General features: G+C 55.3%; 1 protein-coding gene across 1 annotated transcript; it reads left to right on the top strand.

Moving 5' to 3' along the window:
- The first annotated feature begins 1,324 nt into the window (after positions 1–1,324).
- On the top strand, positions 1,325–22,066 carry LOC102996946 (solute carrier family 12 member 3). The gene is made up of 17 exons (XM_028486721.2): positions 1,325–1,410; positions 2,350–2,504; positions 2,788–2,895; positions 3,363–3,486; positions 5,344–5,445; positions 6,657–6,812; positions 7,486–7,585; positions 8,793–8,904; positions 9,245–9,385; positions 10,424–10,530; positions 11,993–12,075; positions 13,187–13,264; positions 13,954–14,055; positions 14,956–15,067; positions 17,431–17,517; positions 20,313–20,448; positions 21,941–22,066. Exons 1-17 carry the CDS (start codon positions 1,359–1,361, stop codon positions 22,010–22,012), a joined length of 1,827 nt encoding a protein of 608 aa, XP_028342522.1. The 5' UTR covers positions 1,325–1,358; the 3' UTR covers positions 22,013–22,066.
- Positions 22,067–22,490: the final 424 nt, after the last annotated feature.

Below are 22,490 nucleotides of genomic sequence, written 5' to 3'. Positions count from 1 at the left end.
CTCTCTGACCCGCTGCGTCCTTCCTCCCACCCCAGTGCCTTCAGAGCCACGTAAATAGTCCCCTCCACCCTGAGGCCTTCCGGGGTTCCTGGCAGCGTCTCCCCCTCCTTGTTCCCCAGTGCACTGTGATCCTCTCTGTGGCGGGCACCATCTGCCCTGTGTTGCCAGGATCCCACCTGTACCTCCTCCACTTGGGCCAGGGCTCCTCAAGGGCAGGTTCAGGGCCTGGTCATCACAGATTAACCATGGGTTCCAGCACAGGCCTCCAAGTGTCTGAGGCAGAGAGCTGAACCATGGCCAGCTTTGCTTCGACTTGCCAATGAATTTGAACAGTGTCATGGTCCCTCCAAGCTCTGTCACCTGGGATTCTTCCTGCCAGCTGAGCAGTGAGCAGAATGGCCCAGAAAAGGCTGGCAGGTTTACGAATTTACTTCCTATGGCTGAGGTGACCTTCCCCTCCAAGCTAGGGTCTGTGCCTGATGGGAAACTTGCCATAAAAATCCCAGCCTGCGTTACTCCACCCAGGATCAGCACCCCCGGGGGGGGCCTGAGGCTGTGGACCTTGGTGTGGTCAGGACAGAGCCGCTGGGGCTCAGTGAGCTGGGCCTTGCTCACAGCTCCCTGGCTTCAGTTTCGCCACCAGCCACTTCTCAGGAAGCTATGTTTGAGAAAGTGCCTGGAAGAATGAAACACATGACGTGGATGTGAAGGTCTGCTACTACTGCCAGGAAAGCACCAGCAGAGTTCTTTCTCAAAGAGGAAGGAGAGAGTTTGGGGCTTGTCTATATATTGATTGCTGTGGAACCAGACAAATCAACTGGTGCATAATAGTGACTGCATGCAGTGAGCCCAGCTGGTGAGCTGGGCCCTGGTCTAGGAGCTTGACAAGGATTAATTGGTTTCACCAGCATCCCTGTGAGGCTGGAGGGGCTGAGGCATGGGAGGACATGCACGCTGCCCAGCGATCACCTGGATTTGACCCCAGGCAGGCTGACTCGGGAGCCCTCCACCTCACCCCACCCTTCACAGCCCCCAGAGCGAGCGTCAGCCAGGTGTCCTCAGGGACTAGGCCCGGGGCTGCTTGGAGTTCCTCTCTCTGCCTTGGGCTCCCAGGACCCTGAATGTGGTCTCAGCCGTCCCCTTGGTTCTGTCCTGTCCCCCTCTGTGGGTCCTCAGTCTCGAGGTGCCTTCCTCTCAGCGCCCTGGGGAAGGAGGTTCTGGGGGGCCAAGGTTAGTGTTTGCTGCCCCACCCTCAGCCTGACAAGGACAGGGCCTGGGAGGAGGCTCAGGGTCTGCCTGATGCCCTCTCTCCCTCCCTCCTCCAGGACCCTGCTGTAGCCATCCCCAAGGGAACGCTCATGGCCATCTTCTGGACCACCATTTCCTACCTAGCCATCTCGGCCACCGTTGGTAAGCTGCCGACCCAGACCCTGGAGGGGTCACAGGGTGCCGTCTGGCTCTCTGACAAGGATGGCTGGGCCGGGAGGACATGGCAACCCCAGGAAGTGGAGCCTCGGACTTTATTTTGGGGGGCACCCTGGGGGGTAGTTTGTGGTGGAGATGGGGGATCACTCCAGGCTCCTCTGGTCCCTTCAAACCTCAGGTTACAGATTCCATGGTATGAAAATCCTATAGGAAAAATCATGTTCCAACTCCAGGAATAATGATCAAAACAATGAGGAGGAGGAGGAGGCGGAAGATGACTCTAGCAACTGACTTATTACCACGTGCCCAGCCCTTTACATGCCGTATTACATTTAATCTGGGCACTGTCATTTCTGCCACTTGATGGAGGAGAAAACAAGGGCTTAGAGAGGTTAAGTGACCTGCCCAAAGGTCACAGAGCCTGGGTGGCAGAGGTGGGCTTTGGACCCAGGCCTGGGCTGTTGATCCTCGCCTCTCACGGAGATCCTCACACATGCTCTTGCTCCCAGTAACCACACCGTGAGGTGAGCTGCTCACAGATGGCCAGGGGACATGGCCCAGGTCATAACCACTTAGGGCCTGAGATCCAGTTCTCCACTTTAAGGAGGACACTGTGACCTTAGGTCACTTAAGCTCCCTGGGCCTCTGTAGAATGGCAATGACAATAAAAGTAATAGTAATACCTGTTTCCCCAGAGTGTTTAAGGTCCTTAACACAGGGCCTGGCACATCGGAGGGGCTCCTGCACGGCAGCTAAAATCACTGTCATCGTCATCATCATCCTTATTATTATCGTCATAAAGTAAAGGAAGAGCTGGCCCATCAGCAGCATGTCGGCCTCTGCAGAAGTGTCTGGTGTTTTCGGGGTGGGAGGGGAGGGGAGAGGAGGGAAAGGAGGCCTCCCCACGCCCTCCTTCCTCCTCAGGCTCCTGTGTGGTTCGAGATGCCTCCGGGATCCTGAATGACACGGTGACCCCCGGCTCAGGCGCCTGCGAGGGGCTGGCCTGTGGCTACGGCTGGAACTTTACCGAGTGCTCCCAGCAGCACAGCTGCCGCTACGGCCTCATCAACCACTACCAGGTACGCGCGGCCCTGCCAGATGCAGGGAGGGCCCGGTGGAGGCTGGACTGGGCTGGGGTAGACAGGGTTTGGGGCGCTGGCCCCAGGCTTGGGAAAAGAGCTTCAGGTAGGGGCCTGGGCCCAGTTCCTGCCCTGGTGGGGACCGGGTCTCCAGTGAGGGTTGCAGACTCAGGTGGCAGCTCCCAGACTCAGCCCCTGCCTGCAGCGGGGACTGGGGTGCCCTGGGTGGGGGCTCTGGGCCCCACCCCTCACCATGGGGGGCCCAAACCCCATGTCCCTGCAGACCATGAGCATGGTGTCGGGCTTTGCACCCCTGATCACGGCCGGCATCTTTGGGGCCACCCTCTCCTCATCCCTGGCCTGTCTCGTCTCTGCCGCCAAAGTTTTCCAGGTGAGGCTGCAGAAGGGGGTGGGAGTGTCTAGGAGGCCAGGTGCAGGGGGCCCCAGGTGACTGCCACAGAGGCCTGGAGGCGTCATATGACCCGGTGTCTAGACTGAAGGAAAAGGATCTAGTAAAGCAAATGCTTGCAGGAAGCAGCCCCTTCCTGTGCCGAGCTTTGAAGAGCAGCTGCCTTTCCCACCCCTCACTCCCTCTGTGCAGCCTGGCACCCCGTTTGCAGCCCCCCTCCCAGTTTCCCTCTGATGTGATCAGCCCCTTTTGCCCTTTCAGTCTTCGTGGTGAGGTGGGGAGGGCAGGATATCAGTCCCCTTTCAAGAGACAGAAGACGGGACCCAGTTCAGGAAGTGCCCTGCTGAGGTCACGGAGAGAGAAAGCAAGGCCTGGGGTCCAGGTGGCCACAGGGGAGGGGATGGGGCAGGTCCCGGCCAGGGGGTGAGCCCGTCGTCCTGTGCCCGCAGTGCCTGTGCCTAGACCAGCTGTACCCGCTGATCGGCTTCTTCGGCCAAGGCTATGGCAAGAACAATGAGCCAGTGCGCAGCTACCTGCTGGCCTATGCCATTGCTGTGGCCTTCATCATCATCGGTGAGTGGCCGCAGGGTACCCAGGGCTGCCACCTCTCCCGGCCAGCCATGAGGGCCATGGGGACAGGGCCCGACATGCTTTCCCTGGCCCTGCATTCCTGTGTCCTGGCAGCTGGGACCTCCCTCCCCAGGTCTGAACTAGCCCCCAGGAGCACATTGGGAGCACAGGACAAGCTGACTGATTCCTCCTCGGGAGCTGGTACAAACAGCTGGATCACTATCTCTGTAGGGGTAGAACCTAGACCAACCTCATTTCTCAGATCTTGAGCTGCTGGATCCCTTGGGCTCCAAGGTAGGGGATGCCTTAGGAGAAAGATTCCAGTTAATCAGTTAATTAGATTGACTTTCTCTCCTGGCTTTGCCATATGCCAATTGTGTGACCTTGGGAAAAAATCACTTCACCTCCTAGAGCCTCGGTTTCCTCATCTGAAAAATGGGAGTAATAATGCATAGAGGGGGGCTTCCCTGGTGGCGCAGTGGTTGAGAGTCTGCCTGCCGATGCAGGGGATATGGGTTCGTGCCCTGGTCCGGGAAGATCCCATGTGCCGCGGAGCGGCTGGGCCCTTGAGCCATGGCCGCTGAGCCTGCGCATCCAGAGCCTGTGCTCCGCAACGGGAGAGGCCACAATGGTGAGACGCCCGCGTACCACCAAAAAAAAAAAAAAAAAAAAGCGTAGAGGGTGTGTCACAGATGGGCAGGAAGAGATCATGTGTGTAATCACACACACACACACACACACACATGCATTCATATACGCACACACTCATGTGTGCACACTCCCCAGTACTTCCTGATTTACTTAGCCAACGAGGCAGAACTTGCTAGGAGAGAGGTGGCCCTACCAAGGAAGGGAAATCGCCGTGCCTTGGCATGATGACCCCTGGTCCCTGCTCCCTATGCAGGAATGGGGTCAGGATCAGCTGTTGGTGAACCTCCCCAGGATGGGGGACACCTTCCTGCCACAGCTGAATCCCTGCTCTAATACTTGGGCTGGCATCACCAAGCCATGAGACATAACCCAATGGTCTAGCCGCTTCCACTCAAGGGAAACTTTCTGGACACTAGATACTCCTGGATCCTGTACCAGATGAAGAGGCAGCAGGGCCACAAGCAGGGAATGGAAACACCTAGCCAGGCCTGGCATTCCCAGATGTTCCTGGATGTTTTCTGCTCACCCTGCTGTCCACCCCTGCCTCGGGTCTGATGTTGTTTTATCTGGGTGGTTCTGACTGTACCTCAGATGGAGGATCACGATCTCAAATGCTCTGGGGCAAGGCTCTTGTGCTAATTCAATGGACTCATGTACAGAAGGCCTGGCACATAAGAGTTGTTTGTCTTGTTTTGGGATCCACAGAAGCAGGCCCTGAGACAAGGATTCACATGCAAAAGTGTGTCTAGGGATGCCAGGGGTTACAGCAGGGCAGGGGCTTGTGAGACAGGGAAGGGAAGGAGCCGGTTCTTGAGTGGGTTTCCATTGTGGGTGGAACTGAGACACAGTCTCAAGGTTTCAGAAAATAGAGAACGTGTGTTTTGGGTCACACTGTAAAATGTATTTCTTACTGTAATTTGTGGTCACACAAAGAAGTGTGATAGCCACTGTTCTTGGCCATCCCGTAGCCTGATGGGAACTACCCTCACACTGCTCTCCATCCTCTTTAGAGCCGGCAGTTTACAGTTTACAAAACACTGGACTTTGATATTCACAAAATGATGGACCCATTTCACAGATGAGAAAGTTGAGACTCACTGAGCCTCAGTGGCCCATCTGGGGTCCCCTTATCCTGAGAGGGAGGGCACCAAGGACTCCTTGGTGGAGTTGCCCAGCAGACTGTTTCCTCTCTCCCTTGGGTCCCTGAAGCTGAGCTCAACACCATCGCCCCCATCATCTCCAACTTCTTCCTGTGCTCCTATGCCCTCATCAACTTCAGCTGCTTCCACGCCTCCATCACCAACTCACCCGGTAAGCAAGACCCTCCCCCCTCATGGGAGGAGGCACCTGGGGCTGGGGTATGGAGCGGGGAGTGGAAGGCATGGATGCAGGTGGGCAGACCAAGGTCGCCTCTCAAATTGAAATCAATTAAAGGGACCATTCATATAATAACAATAATAGCAGCTATCCTTTATCAAGCACTTACAATGTACACTATAGATGGATTCATGCACTGTTTACAGTATGCAGAGACTTTTCTAGTGCCTTCCTACACCAGTTTTTTTTTTTTTTTTTTTTTTGGCTGTGTTGGGTCTTCATTTCTGTGCGAGGGCTTTCTCTAGTTGCAGCAAGCGGGGGCCACTCCTCATCGCGGTGTGCAGGCCTCTCACTATCGCGGCCTCTCTTGTTGCGGAGCACAGGCTCCAGACGCGCAGGCTCAGTAGTTATGGCTCACGGGCCCAGTTGCTCCGTGGCATGTGGTATCCTCCCAGACCAGGGCTTGAACCTGTGTCCCCTGCATTGGCAGGCGGATTCTCAACCACTCCGCCACTAGGGAAGCCCCCCTACACCAGTTTTAAGGGAGTCAGAAGTCTGACTCCCCAGAGAGGGAACAGAATCATCAGTCACAGACGGGGTGGCTGCAGGTTGCACGTTGCCCAACTCCAGGGGGCGCCACTCATAGATGTTATAGATTTGTATGTTTATTACGAAAATTTTCTGGCAGATGGCAATAAAGAGTCTCAAGGAAGACTTTTTCTAGTTAGCCCCAAATCGCCGATGGGCTGGTCCTGGGGCCACCTTTTCCCTAGACCATGGACCACGGTGCCCTGGAGTTGTGCCGTGGAGCAGCTGTCACTAGTGGCGGCCCTGGCATGGCCTGCAGGTGTGGGGCTAAGCAGAATCATGTCCTTCCCCTCCATCTTATCCCCTCGGCTCTGTGCGAGCCCCGGAAACCAGCACTGCTGTGACATTGGATGTCCTGTGGCTGTATTTGGCCGGAGCTGGACACCTCCCCCTAGGTGTAGCCTCTTCACACGGCAGGATGCCAGCCAAGGCAGGTGTGTGGCCCTACCAGAGCCTCCAAGCCCAGCCCCAGGAAGCAGGGTGGGTGGGCAGGCACAGACTGGGCCCCCAGCCCTGGGCACTGCGGGCATTGCCACCCAGGCCCTGCCCAGCTATGCTGGCCCAGGAGGAGGCTCCGGAGTGCTGAGCGTACATCCTGCCCTGTGCTCCCCACCCAGGGTGGAGACCCTCATTCCGATACTACAGCAAGTGGGCGGCGCTGTTTGGGGCGATCATCTCCGTGGTCATCATGTTCCTTCTCACCTGGTGGGCGGCCCTCATCGCCATCGGTGTGGTCCTCTTCCTCCTGCTCTATGTGATCTACAAGAAGCCAGGTGTGCGGTCGCAGGCTGCCCAGGGGGTCAGGTGTCCCTTCTTGCCCTGAGACTGCCAAGCCGTCCTGCCTGTCAGCTCAGCCGGAGAGCCTGCCTCAGGCGCTGTGCTCTCAAGGGGCCCCCTCTGGTGCTCCAGCCTCATCCCTTCCCACGGGTTGAGGAGCCCCCGGGAGTGTGCCCACTCAGAGCCCACACCTCTACTACTAGACCACCCCCCCGGACACGCAGGACCTGACCTTGCCTGCCCAGGTCCATCCTCCTGAGAGTGGCCGGCCCACTGGTGTGCACACCAGACCGAGGGCTGCCTGACTGAAGGGCAGCCAGTCAAAGCCTGGACGTGTGGGCAGGGATGTCTACACACGCATGCAGGCAGGGATCCCAGGGTGACAGCAATCTGGGGGTGGGATGCAGAATGCCAGGAACGCCTAGCACTCTGAAGTAGAACCTGGCCTTTCAGGTCATTGTGAAGATCTTTTCATCAGGGAGGAGAATATTTTGTAGAGTCAATAGCTTGATGCATAACTTTTAAATGCGTAGCCATATTGCATGTGCGAACGTTAGGAACAGACCTACAGGCTGTCTACCTGCTCCCATGGTGCTCGGTTCCTGAAGGAGGTCAACATATGTATGTCTGGTTTCTCCCATGACTTCTAACCTTGCACACACCCCTCAGAGGTGAACTGGGGCTCCTCGGTACAGGCTGGCTCCTACAACCTGGCCCTGAGCTACTCGGTGGGTCTCAACGAGGTGGAGGACCACATCAAGAACTATCGGTGAGTGCCGCCTTGGGGATGCCTGGGATGCAGGGCTGGCCGTGACCCTGCTCCGGGAGGCTCCAGGCCAAGGCCTGTCACCTGACCGGCAGACTCATGGTGGGCACGGTCCCCTCTCAGAGATGAAACAGGGTGGAGGAGCACTGGCCAGCAGTCAGGAGACAGGGGTTGACACTGCCCAATGGGGACCAAGCAAGTCTAGTGACTTCTCTGTACCTAAGTTTCCACAGCGGAATATGCTCTGGGCAATACAAATGCAAAGGGCAATACAGTCGTCCCTCAGTATCTGCGGGGAATTGGTTCCAGCCCCACCTCCCCACCCCCACCCCCCAGATACCAATATCCTCAGATGCTGAAGTCCCTTATATAAAAAGCCTGGCATAGTTGGCCCTCGGTATCCTTGGTTCCACATCCACAGATTCAACCACCACCCTTGGTTGAATCTGTGGATGCGGATACACAGGGCCACCTGTGTTTGTAAGGGTGCTCTGGTGTTGTGATCATGAGACTGACTGTGATGAGCCTCTCCTGAGTATTCTTCGAAGCTGATTCCCCTCTTTAGTGAGGAAAAGTGTGCACCCAGGACCCCCTTCCCATCAGATCACCATGTTAATAATCGGATGTATCTATGCTGCATTACCGCTCAAAGTGCCCTACATAGCCTCACCACAACCCTCTGAGGTATATGAAGTTACTAACCACACTCACAGATGAGAACACTGAGGCCCAGAGAGGTTAAATAACTGGTGCCAGGTCACACAGCTGGTGAGTGGCTAATTTTGTCTGGCTCCAGCTGAGTCTGGTAGTGGCCCTTGACCATGGCCCTTGGCTGCCTCTTGACCCAGAGGCTGACTCACCCACCCAGTGTCACAGCGATCTCGTAAGTGATGGGCCTCCTCACTCCCAGTCTTTATTCTTTTCACACCCTGCTGGGCTGGGCAGGGCAGGAGCACCAGATGGAGCAGCAAGAGGGTGCTTTGCCCACATGCAGCATTCGGTGGCCTGAGCAGGAAGCAAAAGAGACACCCAGTGTGGTGGCCGCCAAGAGAGCTGGAAAGGAATCATAGACGGGAAGACCACAGGGTGGTTCACCTGTCCTAGGAAGGGCATCCTGGGAGGTGGTGGAACTCCAGGGGCACCTGTATTTGGCATCCAGACCCCCAGCTCTGTCCTGACGGCTCACACCCTTTTCCCTTCCCCTCCTCAGCCCCCAGTGCCTGGTGCTCACGGGGCCCCCCAACTTCCGCCCGGCCCTGGTGGACTTTGTGGGCACCTTCACCCGGAATCTCAGCTTGATGATCTGCGGCCACGTGCTCATTGTGAGTGCCCCCTGCAGGGGGGCGGGGCTGTACTCCTGGAGGAGCCCCTGGGCACCAGGTCCACCCCCGGGGGCAGCAGGAGGGGCTGTGGTGCCCAGGGCAGGTTCTCTCCCTCCCCCATCCCTCTCCCTGGCTTGCCCACACTGTCCTGCCTCTCACCTGCTCCCTCCATCTTTCTTCCACCCCTCCCTCTCCCTCCTCCTCTGCTTTTCCTCCCCTAATTCCATAAAGGAGAACCAGCAATGAGCTCAGGGGACAGCCTCCAGGGCAGGAGAGGGGCTGAGTCTCAGGCCAGAGGGTGAAGGCCACCCCTGATGTCACCTGCCCCTGTCACCCACAGGGACCCCGCAAACAGAGGATGCCTGAGCTCCGGCTCATCGCCAACGGGCACACCAAGTGGCTGAACAAGAGGAAGATCAAGGCCTTCTACTCCGACGTCATTGCTGAGGACCTCCGCAGTGGTGTCCAGATTCTCATGCAGGTGTGCGGGCCCGGGGCTTTCTCATAGGACTTATTAGTTGGTGTGACAACCTGGAAGGCGGGATGCCGTGAGGGGCTAGTTGAAGCCCCTTTTGCTGCAACAGGAGTCCTGCCTTTCTTGCCTTTCCAGATGTGCTGATTCAGGGCACTTGCTCAAAGTGCCCAGAGCCTGGGGAAACTGCCTTGGAGGCCTGTGGGAGCTGATGACACATTTTGTGATTTTGTTTTTTTTGAGATATAATGTATACACAGCAAACTGAAATAGTGTATAGTTTGATAGATGTTTACATCTGCAGACACTGCTCAGTGCTGTGAAACCACCAGTCAGATCAAGTTCTAGAACATTCCACTGGGCAATTCATTTTACTGTTCAGTTTTCTCATTTGTAAAATGGGATGCATGAATAAAATAACAGTTGTTAATTCTGAGTCAACATAGGGGAATCCTTTTCAATATTTCTCAAAATTAAAACAAAGGGAATACGAGGTCTCCTTTTGGGATTATAAAAATATTTGGAGAGTAGGTAGAAGTTATGATTGCACAATATTTTAAGTATACTAAGCGCCACTGAATTATACACTTTTAAATGGTTGATTTTCTGTTGTGTAAGTTTCACCTCAAAAAGTAAAAAAAAATTTTAACATGAAAAAAAAGAGAAATGTAAAAGATGTAAGGATTAGATGACCCAGGAATACTCCAAGCTTGACATCCAGATTCAAGTCCCTTGTTATAAGAAATAATTTACTAGAGAATCTGGAGCTGGGATAGTCCAGAACTTATGGGACAGTCCAGCCACTGGCCCCGGCTTGGAGAGGCCGCAGGGGAATAACTCTGGCTGTAGCTTCACCTTTCTCGTGGGTGTGTCCAGGCGGACAGGACCCTGAACTGGCAGATGTGTTTCCTAAGCCCCCATGACATGGCAGAGAGGATAGCTGGGGCTGAGACAGAGCCCCACCCTAGTCACAGAACAGAGCCCTGTGGGGCCTGTGGCCTGGTTCCTCACCTCATCCCCTCCCTGCCCCCCCTCCACCCCGGGCAGGCTGCAGGTCTCGGGAGGATGAAGCCCAACATTCTGGTGGTTGGGTTCAAGAAGAACTGGCAGTCGGCTAACCCGGCCACAGTGGAAGACTACATCGGCATCCTGCAGTGAGTGAGGGCATGAGGGAGGCAGAGCCTGTGGTCTCTCAGTTTGGGCCTTTGGAGTTTCCTGGGCCTTGGGAAATAGAGGGGGAAGCAGTGGGTACTGTAAGAAGCTGAGTCCACTGGTTCGAAGCTGAGGAAGAAAAAGACAGTCTGAGGGTTCCCCACTCTGACCTGTGAGTCATAGACACCAAGATCAGCAGAAACAGGCAGGTAACACAGTGAAGTGGGCCCAGAGCGGGCATTAGGGAGCAGTGGGGATTGTGGCAAACTGGAGAGAACAGCTGCTATTTGGCTCCAGCTAATCGTGCCCAGGCAGAAATGTGGGCCCGGTGTTGCTAGATCTAGTTTTTCAGAGAAGATGAAAATGTGGGTTTTTAGGTGAAAATCTTGTGTCCACCTGGGGCTGCAGAAGACCTGCAGATGGCCAGCTCTCGAGCTGTGAGGTGGTACCTCTGAAACCAGGCCTCCGAGGAGGCGACAAGCTTGGGAGATGGGACCAGGGGGATAAACTCCCTAGGGATTTTAGGGTTAACTCCAAACTCTTTCTCCTTCAGCTCTTGCTGTGCAAGGTCCAGAAAATGCCTACCTGAGTTGTTTTCTGCATTGACGTGGTACAGAGAGGTAGTGTGCAGGAGCATTTAAAGAACACGAGGCTGAGTGTTGGGGACCTGGGCCCTGCTTCCAGGTCTGCTGTGAACCAGCTGTATGACTCTGAGCAGTGCATCTCACTGCCTCTAACAAAATTACAACAGGAGGCGGTGTATACCTGCTTTTCAGGAACCCCCAGCTTCAACATGCCAAAACTCCAAATTGCTGGGGCCTGAAAGGCCCCTGTCCCAGTGATGTGTAATTAAAGGCGTCCAGAGAGGGCAGCGCTTAGCCTATTAGATTAGCCCTAGTGGTGGGCTCTTGGGCCCTGTGTCAACCAGGCAGTAAATATACTTGTGGGGTAGGAGCCTTGTAGACATTTATATAGACAACCTATTGATGTCTTCATGAGCGAGGCCATTCTTGTGTGCATACCTGTCCTCAGGGTTTCCAGCCTCAGCTATTTAATTCTAATCCCAGTTGGCCACTTCCTTAGTGTGTGTCATGGGCAAGTTACTCCCTAAAACTCAGGTTTTGCATCTGTCAAATGGAGAGAGTAATTCCCATCCCCACCTCTGTTGGCAGAGTTGTGAGAAGTAGCTGCATGTATCAGGAGGACAGGGCCTGGCCCTAAGACTGGCCTGACTCAGTTTTCCCCAAGTACAGGGTCTGTAGGATCCACAGTGCCACAGACGGTAGAGCTAGAGGGGTCCTGGGGGCCTTTCCAGTCCTGCCTGCACATTATACAGATGGGGAGACTGAGGCCCAGAGAGGAGGAAGGGCATGGGGGGAGGCAGGGTCAGCTCTAGACACCTGGCCTCCTGGGGGCTGGGGGCTGGGGCCAAGGGGAGGCTGACCCCACCTCCTCTCTTTCCAGCGATGCTTTTGATTTCAACTACAGTGTGTGTGTCATGAGGATGCGTGAGGGGCTCAACATCTCGAAGGTGATGCAGGCGCACAGTGAGTACACACCCCACCTTCTTGACACCCTGTCAAAATCAGAGCAGGATATCAGGAAGTTCTAGAACCCATTTTTTTTAAGTGGTACAGGGAAGACCGGGGGAAATTAGTAAATAAAAGGTCACAGACTCCTAGAAAGTCAGCTTTTGATGGAGATCATCAGGTTTCTAAATGGAGAAACCGAGGTCCAGAAAGGGGATGTGACGAGCTCAAGGTCTTGCTTCCAGCTGGGGCCAGAACCAGAACTGGACCTCAGAGGTCCCCGAATCACGATGAGAACTTTTGTAACCAGGTGGCATAAAGAGGATCTAATAACCAGGAAAAAGGAAAAGAGGGGTGAGAGAGGGTCACGTAAAGACAACAGACTATGAAGACACACCCAGAAAGGCCATGAAAACTGGGTGTTTTGGTCTCCAGAACCAGGATTGGGGCACTGAATAGCGCCCATAGTGTTACATTTAAAGTCACATGTAAACAGGCAGATCTGAACGAGTAATTTTTAGAGGTGTGAAAGAAAGAACACATATGAAGACAAACGGGGAGGCAGTGCTGAGGGAACCGAGAGGTGTGAACGCCACAGGCTGGCCTGGGTCTTGTTCATCCAGGTCACCGAGGGCATGCCTGGCACCCAGCAGTAGTTCACTGAATATTTATGCAATCAGAATTTACAGAGCAGTGGCCACACTCCTGACCGAGGCTGCTCTAGGCGCTGGGCATGCAGCAGGGGGCAAAACAAAGTCTGCCCTCGAGGAGCTGACATTCAGGCGGGAAACGCACGGACCCAGGACTCACTTCAGGCAGCGACAGCGTCCTGAGGTGTCCTGAGGAGGCCAACACAGGGCATGCGGGCAGGAGGGCCTCTCTGAGGAGGGGGCTTGTGGCTAGAAGGGGAGGGCTCCCGGCCCAGGGCCCACTCACCACGCCACCCACCACTGAGGCCTGGTGGGAAGGAGCACAGCCTGTCTGAGCGCCCGAAGGAAGCCGGGCGGGGCCGAAGCATGAAGGAGGCAGAGGCCAGATCTGTGGGGGCTGAGAGTCAGGACCTTCTTCCCAGGGTAAGGGGGAGCCCCAGGCAGGAGAGCCTGGGAACAGAGCTCCCCCTTTTTTGCAGTTAACCCCGTGTTTGACCCAGTGAAGGATGGCAAGGAAGCCAGAGCCAGTGGAGCCAGGCCGTCTGTCTCCGGCACGGGTCAGTCCCACCCACTCAGAGGCTCAGGGCGCTCTCACCCTGGGAGCAGCTAGTGACGGGCCACCGGGGAACTTGGGCAAGGGCAGGAGGTTTTTGCTCGTGACAGTGGCGCCTGAGACCCCTGGGATTAAGCAACAGGGAGTCGGGGGGTGGGGGGGGAGCAGGATAAAGACTGCCAGCCCTGCTGGAGAATTCAGTGTCCAGGCATCGTGGGACCCCCCACCCAGTGGGCTCTGGGGCCCAAGTCCCAACCCCTCCGAGGCCCCCCTGGCCAGGCTCCAACCGGGAGGGCCAGCGATTCTCTGGCAGGCAGGGGAACCTGCAGTGCAGGAGCTGGGGGCATCCTGTGAGCATCTGTGAGGGGCACAGGGGAGTTTTTAAGAGAATGACCCCAACCCCCCAGTGCCAACCAGAATCCCAGGAGAGAGAAGCTGGGAGCAAGGGAGGGGCGCATCCCAGCCCTGCCCGTCCCGGGTCCCTGCTCCTGGAGTCTCGGCATCTGGAGGGCCCGTTGGCGGTGCTCCGGGCCAGTCCCCCAGTGCATGCCTGCAGCAGGGGCTTCCGGCCACCACGTGCACAGCCCCGGTGAGGGCAAGCCCACAGCCCAGGGCAGCTCTCTCTGTTCTCAGACACACTCGGGTATTTGGATGGGTTCTGCTCCCATGTGACCTGCCCCTCTGCTCCTGCAGTGGACCCCGAGGCCCTGGTGCAGGAGGAGCAGGCCAGCACCATCTTCCAGTCGGAGCAGGGAAAGAAGACCATCGACATCTACTGGCTATTTGACGATGGAGGTCAGTGCCCAGAGGACGCCGGATCCCCCCCGGCCGTCTCCCCTCTATGACTTACTCTCTCAGCATGCCCTTCCTGGTCACTCTCGACAAGGCTTCTGGTGGGACCTTGGAGCCCAGTAAAGGGAAATAGGGGCCACTGGGCTCACAGGAGCCTGGCTGGGCCCCTCTCTTGGCCCCATGCTTTTCAACTATAAAATGGGAGACTTAGGGGAGCAGCTGAGGTCAACATGAGGTGGAACCTTCGGAATGGACAGGCCCTTGGGGTCACAGGCACATGACATAAATGGGAGAGATGGCCTGGTGCACAGGAAAGCTGTAGGGATATTCTTCACTTCCCAAAGAAAAACACTCTCTCCCATTTTTCTTAAAGCATATCATTCTCAGCTTTATTGTTCCCACCCTTGATTGAGTCCTAGATACGGAGAAAATGTTCTGTTCCAGTAAAATATATCCTATTATATATAGGATGTGATAGATAGTATTGAATGAGCACTTACTGTATGCTTGACACTAAGTGCTTGCATGGGTTAACCTAATGCAATCCCCAGGTAGGAACGATTATTAACCCCCTTTACAAATAAGGAAACTGAGGCACAGAGTAGTGAGGTCATTTGTGGATTACACAGTGATAAGTGACAGCAATCTAGATTTACGTGTGAAATATCCCAATTATTAAATGCCAGCTCACTTATTTAAAAGCATCGTGCAGGCCAAATAAACCCCAGCCCACAGAGCCCCGTGTTTCACCCCTGGTTTAGTCTGGCACACTCATTACAGAGGTGGGTACACTGAGGTCCAGAGAGGGGAAGGGGTTTGCTAGTGGCAGAGCAGGGCGGGAACTCAGAGAGGGCTGGATCCTGAGAGCATTTTCCTCTCGACTCATGAGACCCTCCTTGCCAGGCCTCACCCTCCTCATCCCCTATCTCCTCGGCCGCAAGAAGAGATGGAATAAATGCAGGACCCGCGTGTTCGTGGGGGGCCAGATCAACAGGCTGGACCAGGAGAGAAAGGCGTAAGTGGGGGGCACTGTGTGGGTCTCGCGGGACCGGTAGGTGTCACCCCAACACTACTCCATCCTGCCCCCGCCCTCCTCCACTGCCCCCGGGGGCTTGCCCCTCAGGTCAGAGCCGTGTTGAGGAAGCTCTGGGCAGGAGCAGGTTTCTCTCCATTTCAGCGGTGGTTTTGGCGTCCTGTCCCCCTTTAATAAGATGCACATGCCCTAGTCCCGGCCATGACAGGGAGAGCTGTTAAATTTTAAACTCACAAACCTCAAGGAGATTTGTGTGAAATGAAGGATGAAGAAGGCCCCTCCTCCTCAGAAATGAGGCAGAGCTTAGAATCTTTCAGGGCAACGTCCCCTCAAGCTTGGGTTGCTGCCTGTGATGAGACCAGAGGTGACTTCAGTGGCCATGATAAGGGGCAGCAAATCCTGAAGAATCTCTTGGTGAGAAGTGACTTAATTCTCCATTTCTTGGCTGATTCTCTGTCTAAACAAGAGGAAGCAGGCCTGGCTGGAGTGCTTGGCAGGAAGTGGCATCCACCAGAATTTAGTGACGCTGGTTTACTGGCTTTATTGGTCACATCCTTCTGGCAAGAGATGCTGGTTTTCTGTTTAAATTGTGATGACAATTTCCTTTCAAGATGTATCTAAGTAAGAATGTGAGTTGACTTAAGCTGAGAAGGAAGTAAATAGTAGGCAGGTACACAGGTGTGGAGGTGGCAGGAATTGGGCAGGTGGCACGTGTGTGCCTAGATTTGGGCACCTGCTTCTTTAGAGCAAGGTCAAGTGAGGTCTAAGGTCGTAGGATGGAGGACTGCTGGAGAGTGCAGCCGGGCTGGGAAGGATGGGGTGGGTGGCTTGCCTCAAATCATGCAGTTAATTAACCAGAGAGAAAACCCTGCCCTGCCTTTAGTGCCCGCCCTGACGCCCCAGGGTCAGTACCCCGTGGCTTGTGCCACTTTAGTCCTATGCCAGGACCACATCCACAGGACCCCTTCTGAATCACCCACTGCGTGAGTTAAGGGCGACCAGCAATCCCATCTCGTTGTCCTCACCCCCCACTGAGAACTTCTCTACCGGAGGGCCCTTCTCAGCAATGCAGAGGAGAGCATTGCCTGGGAGACGCAGCATCCGCTTCCCTGTGTTCTCCAAAAGGTAAACACACCTCGAAGGCTGCTTTGCCCTCTCAGCTTCCTGTTCCAGCTCCAAATGAAAGCTGGGTTCAGCAGGTTTAGTTTAGTTCAAGGCTGCAGCACTGTGGGGTCACAGGATGTCTTTCGAGCAAAGGGTGTGAAATCTCCTCTGCCTCCCAGCTGACTCTTGACCAGGCCATGTCCTCTGCCTTCCTCATGAGTGCCTCCACCCAGGCCCTGCCCAGGCCTGCCAACCAACACTGCACACCAAGATGTTTGCCCACAGCTCTGCTTTCCTAAGTTCACTCCCAAGTTCAGGGACCACCAGTGGCTTGACAGCTGGGCCCCAGCCTGCTCCTTCGGGCTGATCTCCTTTTTGTCCCCTAGCGTGCTCCACACCATCCCAGGCAGCCCCTCACTGCTCCCACTCCATCCCCGGCACCCCCATGTCTTTGGTCATTTGGACTCCCCTCCTCGGGTGCTCACTCCCCACCAACTAGTCCTGGGGCATCACCAACGCTGTGTCCTGCCCCGGGATTCTGATGCAATGGGTGGGCTAGCGCCGAGGCACGTGTACTGTTTAGAAGGCTCCTTGGGTGATTCCAGTGTGGACGCCCTCTTTGGCCTATAACAGTCTTACCCACCATCCACCATCCAGCCAGATCACCAACTCCTCTGTGAAGCCTTCCCTGACTGCCGCAAACCACAGTTGGCGTCTCCTCCCTGTGGATGCAGAGTCAGGGCCATCTGGCTTGCTGCTCCTGGTTCTGTACTTAGTTCATGTGTGTTATCTGTTTCCTCAGCCACCTGAGGAGTTTCCTGCAGTTCGCCTCCCGTCCCTTAGACCCTTCCTTCTCAAAGTGTGGCCAGTGAACCAGCAGGCCTCACATAACCTGGAAGCTTGTGAGAAATGCAGAATCCCAGGTCCCAGCCCAGACCAGCTGGATCAGAATCTGCACTGTAACACAATCCCCAGCAGGTGCTCAGACATTAAAATGTGAGGCGCCCTAGTCCAGAGGTGGCCACCAGATACTTAGGACAATTCCTTTCCCATGTCACTCGTCATCACCTGACCTGCTTTATCAATATTCATTTATTGTCTGCCCTCCTCCCAGGTTGGAATGTAAACTCCCCAAGTGCAGGGTTTGTTTTGCTTGCTGCTATATCCTCCACAGGAGCTCAATAAAAACTCATTGAATGAACGAATACATTAAAAAAAGAAAAAAAATCTCCGTCTCCCAGGATCATTTCTCTTCTGAGCAAGTTCCGGCTGGGATTCCACGAAGTTCACATCCTTCCCGACATCAACCAGAAGCCGCGGGCTGAGCAGTGAGTTTTCTGTGTTGGGGGTTCCAGGCAGAAGGGTCGGCCCTTTCTCTCTGGTGAGCCAAGGGCAAGGACATGGTCCTTCCTGCCCCCACCTAGACTGGGCTCATGGAAAGAAAGAGGAAGGGTCGAGTGTGCAGCCGTTAATTTCTGTTCGTGTTTCTTCCCGCTGCCTGCTGGTCCTTTGCATATCAGAGCTGTGGTCTTTGCCAGAAACACACCTGGGCGGGAGGCCGAAGAATGTTCACATTTATGCTTTTCACACACCAAGTGTTTTTGAAGCTCTTACTGGTGCAAATCATGGCTATTCTGCTCCTTGAGCAGAAGCCGGTGTTTCATCTGCCAGGGACGCCCCCCCGCCCACCTACCCCACAGTCCTGGGGGGCTGGGGGAGTCTCCAGCTTCACACTTCAGGAGCCCAGGCTGCTTGCTATTCACAAAAAGCTGATTTTACCTACACTGGTTTTCTTCAGTTTTCTGCAACCCCTGGATTATTTTCATAAAGCAGTGGTGCTCAAACATCAGCATCACCTGGAGGGTTTGTGAAAACACAGCTTGGGGGTCCTACCCCCAAGATTCTGAGTTAGTAAGTCTGGGGTAAGGCCTGAGAGTGTGCGGTTATAACAAGCTGTCCGGTGCTGGTGCAGGCACCTCACGTTGAAAACCACTGTCTTAGACAATCCGTGTAACATGCTTAACTCGGCGCCCAGCCCAGAGTCGATGATCAGTCAGTGCTGGATTTGTGGCTTCTGCCTGCTTGTAGCTTCTGAGCTCTTTCTGCATCTCGACCTTTCCCTGCAGTCCCAATCCGCTACAAGCTGCCTCCTTCCTTCTCTGGGCATTGCTTAATTTAAGTACATAAAAAAGGGACTGTGACTGGCCCAGCTCATCCCTTCCTACCAAGCTAAGGTAAAGGCCACTGGAAGGCCTATTTCTTGGCTACCTTTGGTCCAATTGGCTGTGGCCAGGAATGGCAGAATCATATGCCCCGAAATACACAGCTAGAGGGTAGCTCCTTCTGCAGGGGCCATGGCAGAGGCACATCCCCTCCACGGGGCTGAAGGGTGCTGGAGCAAACAGAACAGAAGGTGCAAAGGCCCTGAGGCAGAAACATGGCAGCTGCAGCCCCTGATGTTATATTAACCCACTGGCACTTGGAGGGGGGAAGATGTCGAATGGTCTGAGGGACCACTCCCCCTGCCTGCCCATGCAATGGCAAGTGGGTGGACTTTAAGCAAACTCCTGTGTGAATTTGTATCAGGGCTCAATTGTGGGGCCAGAAAGGATGATTTACTCTCCTAATGATTCAATTTTATATTCTTAAAAGAAGACATTTACAATAGGATTGCTTTATGTCAATCTGTCTACGTGACGTTTTCCAGGACTCTATCTTCTCAATAAAGTAAGGTCTGTCCTGACCTCTTTAGCCCTTGTTTACCTGGAGAGGGAAGGAAATCAAGAAGAGAAGAAAGGAACTATTTAATAGTGATGGATATACTGACTCTCCCATTCTCTCAGGGCTGTGCTTGAGCTGCAGGGGCAGAGATGAGTAAATTGCAGCCCTGCCCTGCAGGGTTTACCCCGGCTTAGGTGTAGGGAGGACATCAAGAGCCATCGGAATGCTGCAGACAGGGACCAGAATGCACAGGAGGATAGGGTCGTCTCTGCTAGTGGAGGAGCAGAGCCTTGAGAAAGGCCGTGAACAGAGATGGGGGAAGACCTTCCTCAGTGGAGAGGATAGCGCAAGCCAGCGTGCAGACCCCATCCAGCACATATTATCTTTAAGCCCCCCTTTGCCCCTGCATCTGCCTCCACCTCCTGGACCATTTCTCTCCTCCCTTGCACAGCCAACCTTCTCCAAAGTGATGCTACACTCTTTGTGGCCGCTTCCTCCCCATCCCTCATTCTCCAGCTCACTCCAGTCTGGCTGCCCTCCCACTGCTCCACTGAAATCACTCTCTCCAGCCTTGGCCGTGACCTCCGCACCACCAGATCCGCAGAGCCCACTGCTGTCCTCATCTTTCTCTGCCTCTCAGCAGCATTTGACACAGTGACCCTTCTTGAAACAGTCCTTCTTTTGGCTTCTAAGACGCCACCCTCTCCTGGTTGCCACCTACCTCTGTGGTCCTCCTTTCAGTATCCTTTGCTGGCTCTTTCTCCTTTACCTGACTTACACTGGCTGGCATCCCATTCTCCCCCGCACTTGCCTTGCTCCGGACACATGGGCTCCTTCGCTGCTCCTCAAACAGCCCAAGCATGCTTCTGCCTCAGGGCCTTTGCACCTTCAGTTCTGTTTGCTCCAGCACCCCCTGCCCTGTGCATAGCTGGCTTCAGAAGGACGGGCGTCCTTGGGTCCAGGGAGGTCTTCCTGCCCAATTAGTCCCCATCCCGGTACTCAGTTTGTGCCTTCATAATACTTCCAATCTGTATTTATTTGCTTATTTGTTGCCCAGCAGACCGTGAGCTCTGTGAGGATGGGGTATGTTGTCTGGTTTGTTCACTGTTGTGTAGCACAGAGCCTGGCACAGCATAGTGCTCAGTAAATACCTGGGGGATGGAGGTGGATCACAGGTTGGTCTTCGTGGATGACTTGTGGAAGTTCTGCTGACGGGGAGTTCTGACCCACCTGTCAGCGCTGAATTCAACACAGAGGCTGCTTTGATGTAAAAGGCAGCGTCAGAATGGGTTTCAGCCTGAAATGTATGTCCCCGTGGATCCCACTTCCATCTCCCTCTGAGGACCTGGTTCCCCTGGAAACGGGCATCTCACCCGGTCTCAGTTGCTCTCTCTGTCCCCAGCACCAAACGGTTTGAGGACATGATTGCGCCCTTCCGCCTGAATGATGGTTTCAAAGACGAGGCCACGGTCACCGAGATGAGGCGGGACTGCCCCTGGAAGATCTCGGATGAGGAGATTAACAAGAATAGAATCAAGGTGCAGGAGCGAGAAGGGCCTTGCTGGGGTGGGGTGGGGGTCCAGGGGCTCCCCGGGGTCAGCACCTGTGCCCCATCTGTCCTGGGCTTCCTTAACCCCCTCCCCGACCCTCGATTCTACTCTCCCTGCCCCAAGCCTCTGAGGTGTCCTCAAGCCATACATGCTCGGGCTGACGGGTGACCCAGTGGTTGATCTCGGAGCCTCCTTGGTGTGGGAGCCTGGTCTCCCTGCCCATTTTGAGTCACCTCCCCCGCCGGCCATGGCAATGGACTGCGCGGAGTCCTTCTCCCTCCCCTCCCCTCTTCCTCCATACGTGCAGGAAGGGATGCGTAAGGCAGGTGGTGAAGGTCAAGGCAAAATTTGTCCTGTGGGCCAACAAAGCTGGCTGATCTTCTCCCCTTAGCTGTAGACCCCGCCCCGCTTCCCAGGCAGCATCTTCAGGACGCTGATAGGGCCTAAAGGAGAGTGGTGGCTGCCAAGGCCATTTTTAGGTGGGGTGAGCAGTTGGGGGCCTGGGAACCACTGTTCTGCTCCCTGTGTGCTCTGGGTCAGTGGTTCTGAGGGGCAGTGTGACATTTGGTGACTTCTGGAGACATTTTCGGCTGTCACCTCCGGCGGGGGTTGGGGCGGGATTGCTACTGTCATTTAGCGAGTAGAGGCCTGGATGCTGCTAAACATCCTCCAACCCACCGGACAGGTCCACAACGAAGCATGATTCCACCCAAAATGCCGACCGTGTGACATTTAGGTGAACTCACTTCCCCTCGGATTTCCGTTCTCTCACATGGGGTGTCCGTCCACTATGAGACTCTGAGTGTCAGTCGTTTCTGAACAATTTAGAGACAGGCCTTGGGGTGGGAGGGAGCCACACACAACCCAGCGCCCCCCCAGCTTTGGGGAATTCCCTGACCCAGCATCCCTGAGGCCCCAGACCCTCCCACAGCTGCCCAGCTCCTTGGAAAACGCTGAGTAAAGCGTCGTGTCCACAGAAGGCTCTTGCCTACTCTGTTACGGGAGAGGTGGAGCAGCTCCAGCCCTGCTCCAAGTCCGCCTTATCAAGTGCTTCCCCTCTGCCTGGAGCTTTTGCCTAGATTATCTCCCTCAGGCCTCCCCAAATTCCCCGGGAGAGGGCACTGTTGTACCCATTGCACAGCTGTGGACAGTGACGCTCAGGGAGGTGAGTTACCTGCTCAGGCTCTCGGCCAGGAACTCTCAGGGCTGAGATTTGAACCCAGCTTTCCCAGCCATGTGAGGCGCTCTTCCGTGCCATGATCCCGCTGGTCATGGTACTAAAGTCAGGAAGGAAACACGCAGGGGGCTTCTCCAGGAGGTGAGCTTGACATTCACTTACCTTCTCGGGGGTGGGAGAGTCTATAATAATTTAGGGGCAACAATTCACACACCTGGTTTGAGATGTTCAAAGAGGCCCCTGGGCTTGGCCGGGACCGCTCATCGGACATGGGAAGTGACCACGTGGCTTTTCCTCGCCCAGTCCCTTCGGCAGGTGAGGCTGAACGAGATTCTGCTGGATTACTCCCGGGATGCCGCTCTGGTCATCATGTAAGTAGCACCCTGCAGAAGGAGAAGCCTGTCGCCGAGCCCAAAGGTGTCAGCTCTGCAGGGGTGGTCACTGACTGAGGACCCAAGCCTTCCCCTGTGAGGGTGCAGGGCCCCAAGCTCCTGTAAACACAGCCCGGGTGGCTTCTCAGCACGTGGCCGGGCCTGCATCTGCCCCATGCCCCTCGCCTGAGTGCCAGCTGGCAGAGGTCTTGGGGCCCCAGTGTCCTGGGTCTCACCGACTTCCCTCACCACCGCTTTTCCCTTATCCACCGCTTTTTCCTGCCAAACTTGGCTTGACAAAGGGGACCCAGCTCATTCCAGAAGAAAATCTATTCCTAGTTGTTTGGGAACCACCCAGCCCTCCTTGACCACCGGTCACCCCCAATTGATGTTGGTGCCAGGTCTAGGCAGTGGAAGTAGAGCCCGGCCCCAGCCCTGGCTGTCCCAGGCTCTGTGCCTGTCCCAGGCGCCGTGCCTGTCAG

The sequence above is a fragment of the Physeter macrocephalus genome, unplaced genomic scaffold, assembly GCF_002837175.3.
Source record: "Physeter macrocephalus isolate SW-GA unplaced genomic scaffold, ASM283717v5 random_1485, whole genome shotgun sequence".
Taxonomy (NCBI): domain Eukaryota; kingdom Metazoa; phylum Chordata; class Mammalia; order Artiodactyla; family Physeteridae; genus Physeter; species Physeter macrocephalus.
Note: the sequence above shows the minus strand (reverse complement) of the source record. Positions and strands in the feature narration are given on the sequence as shown.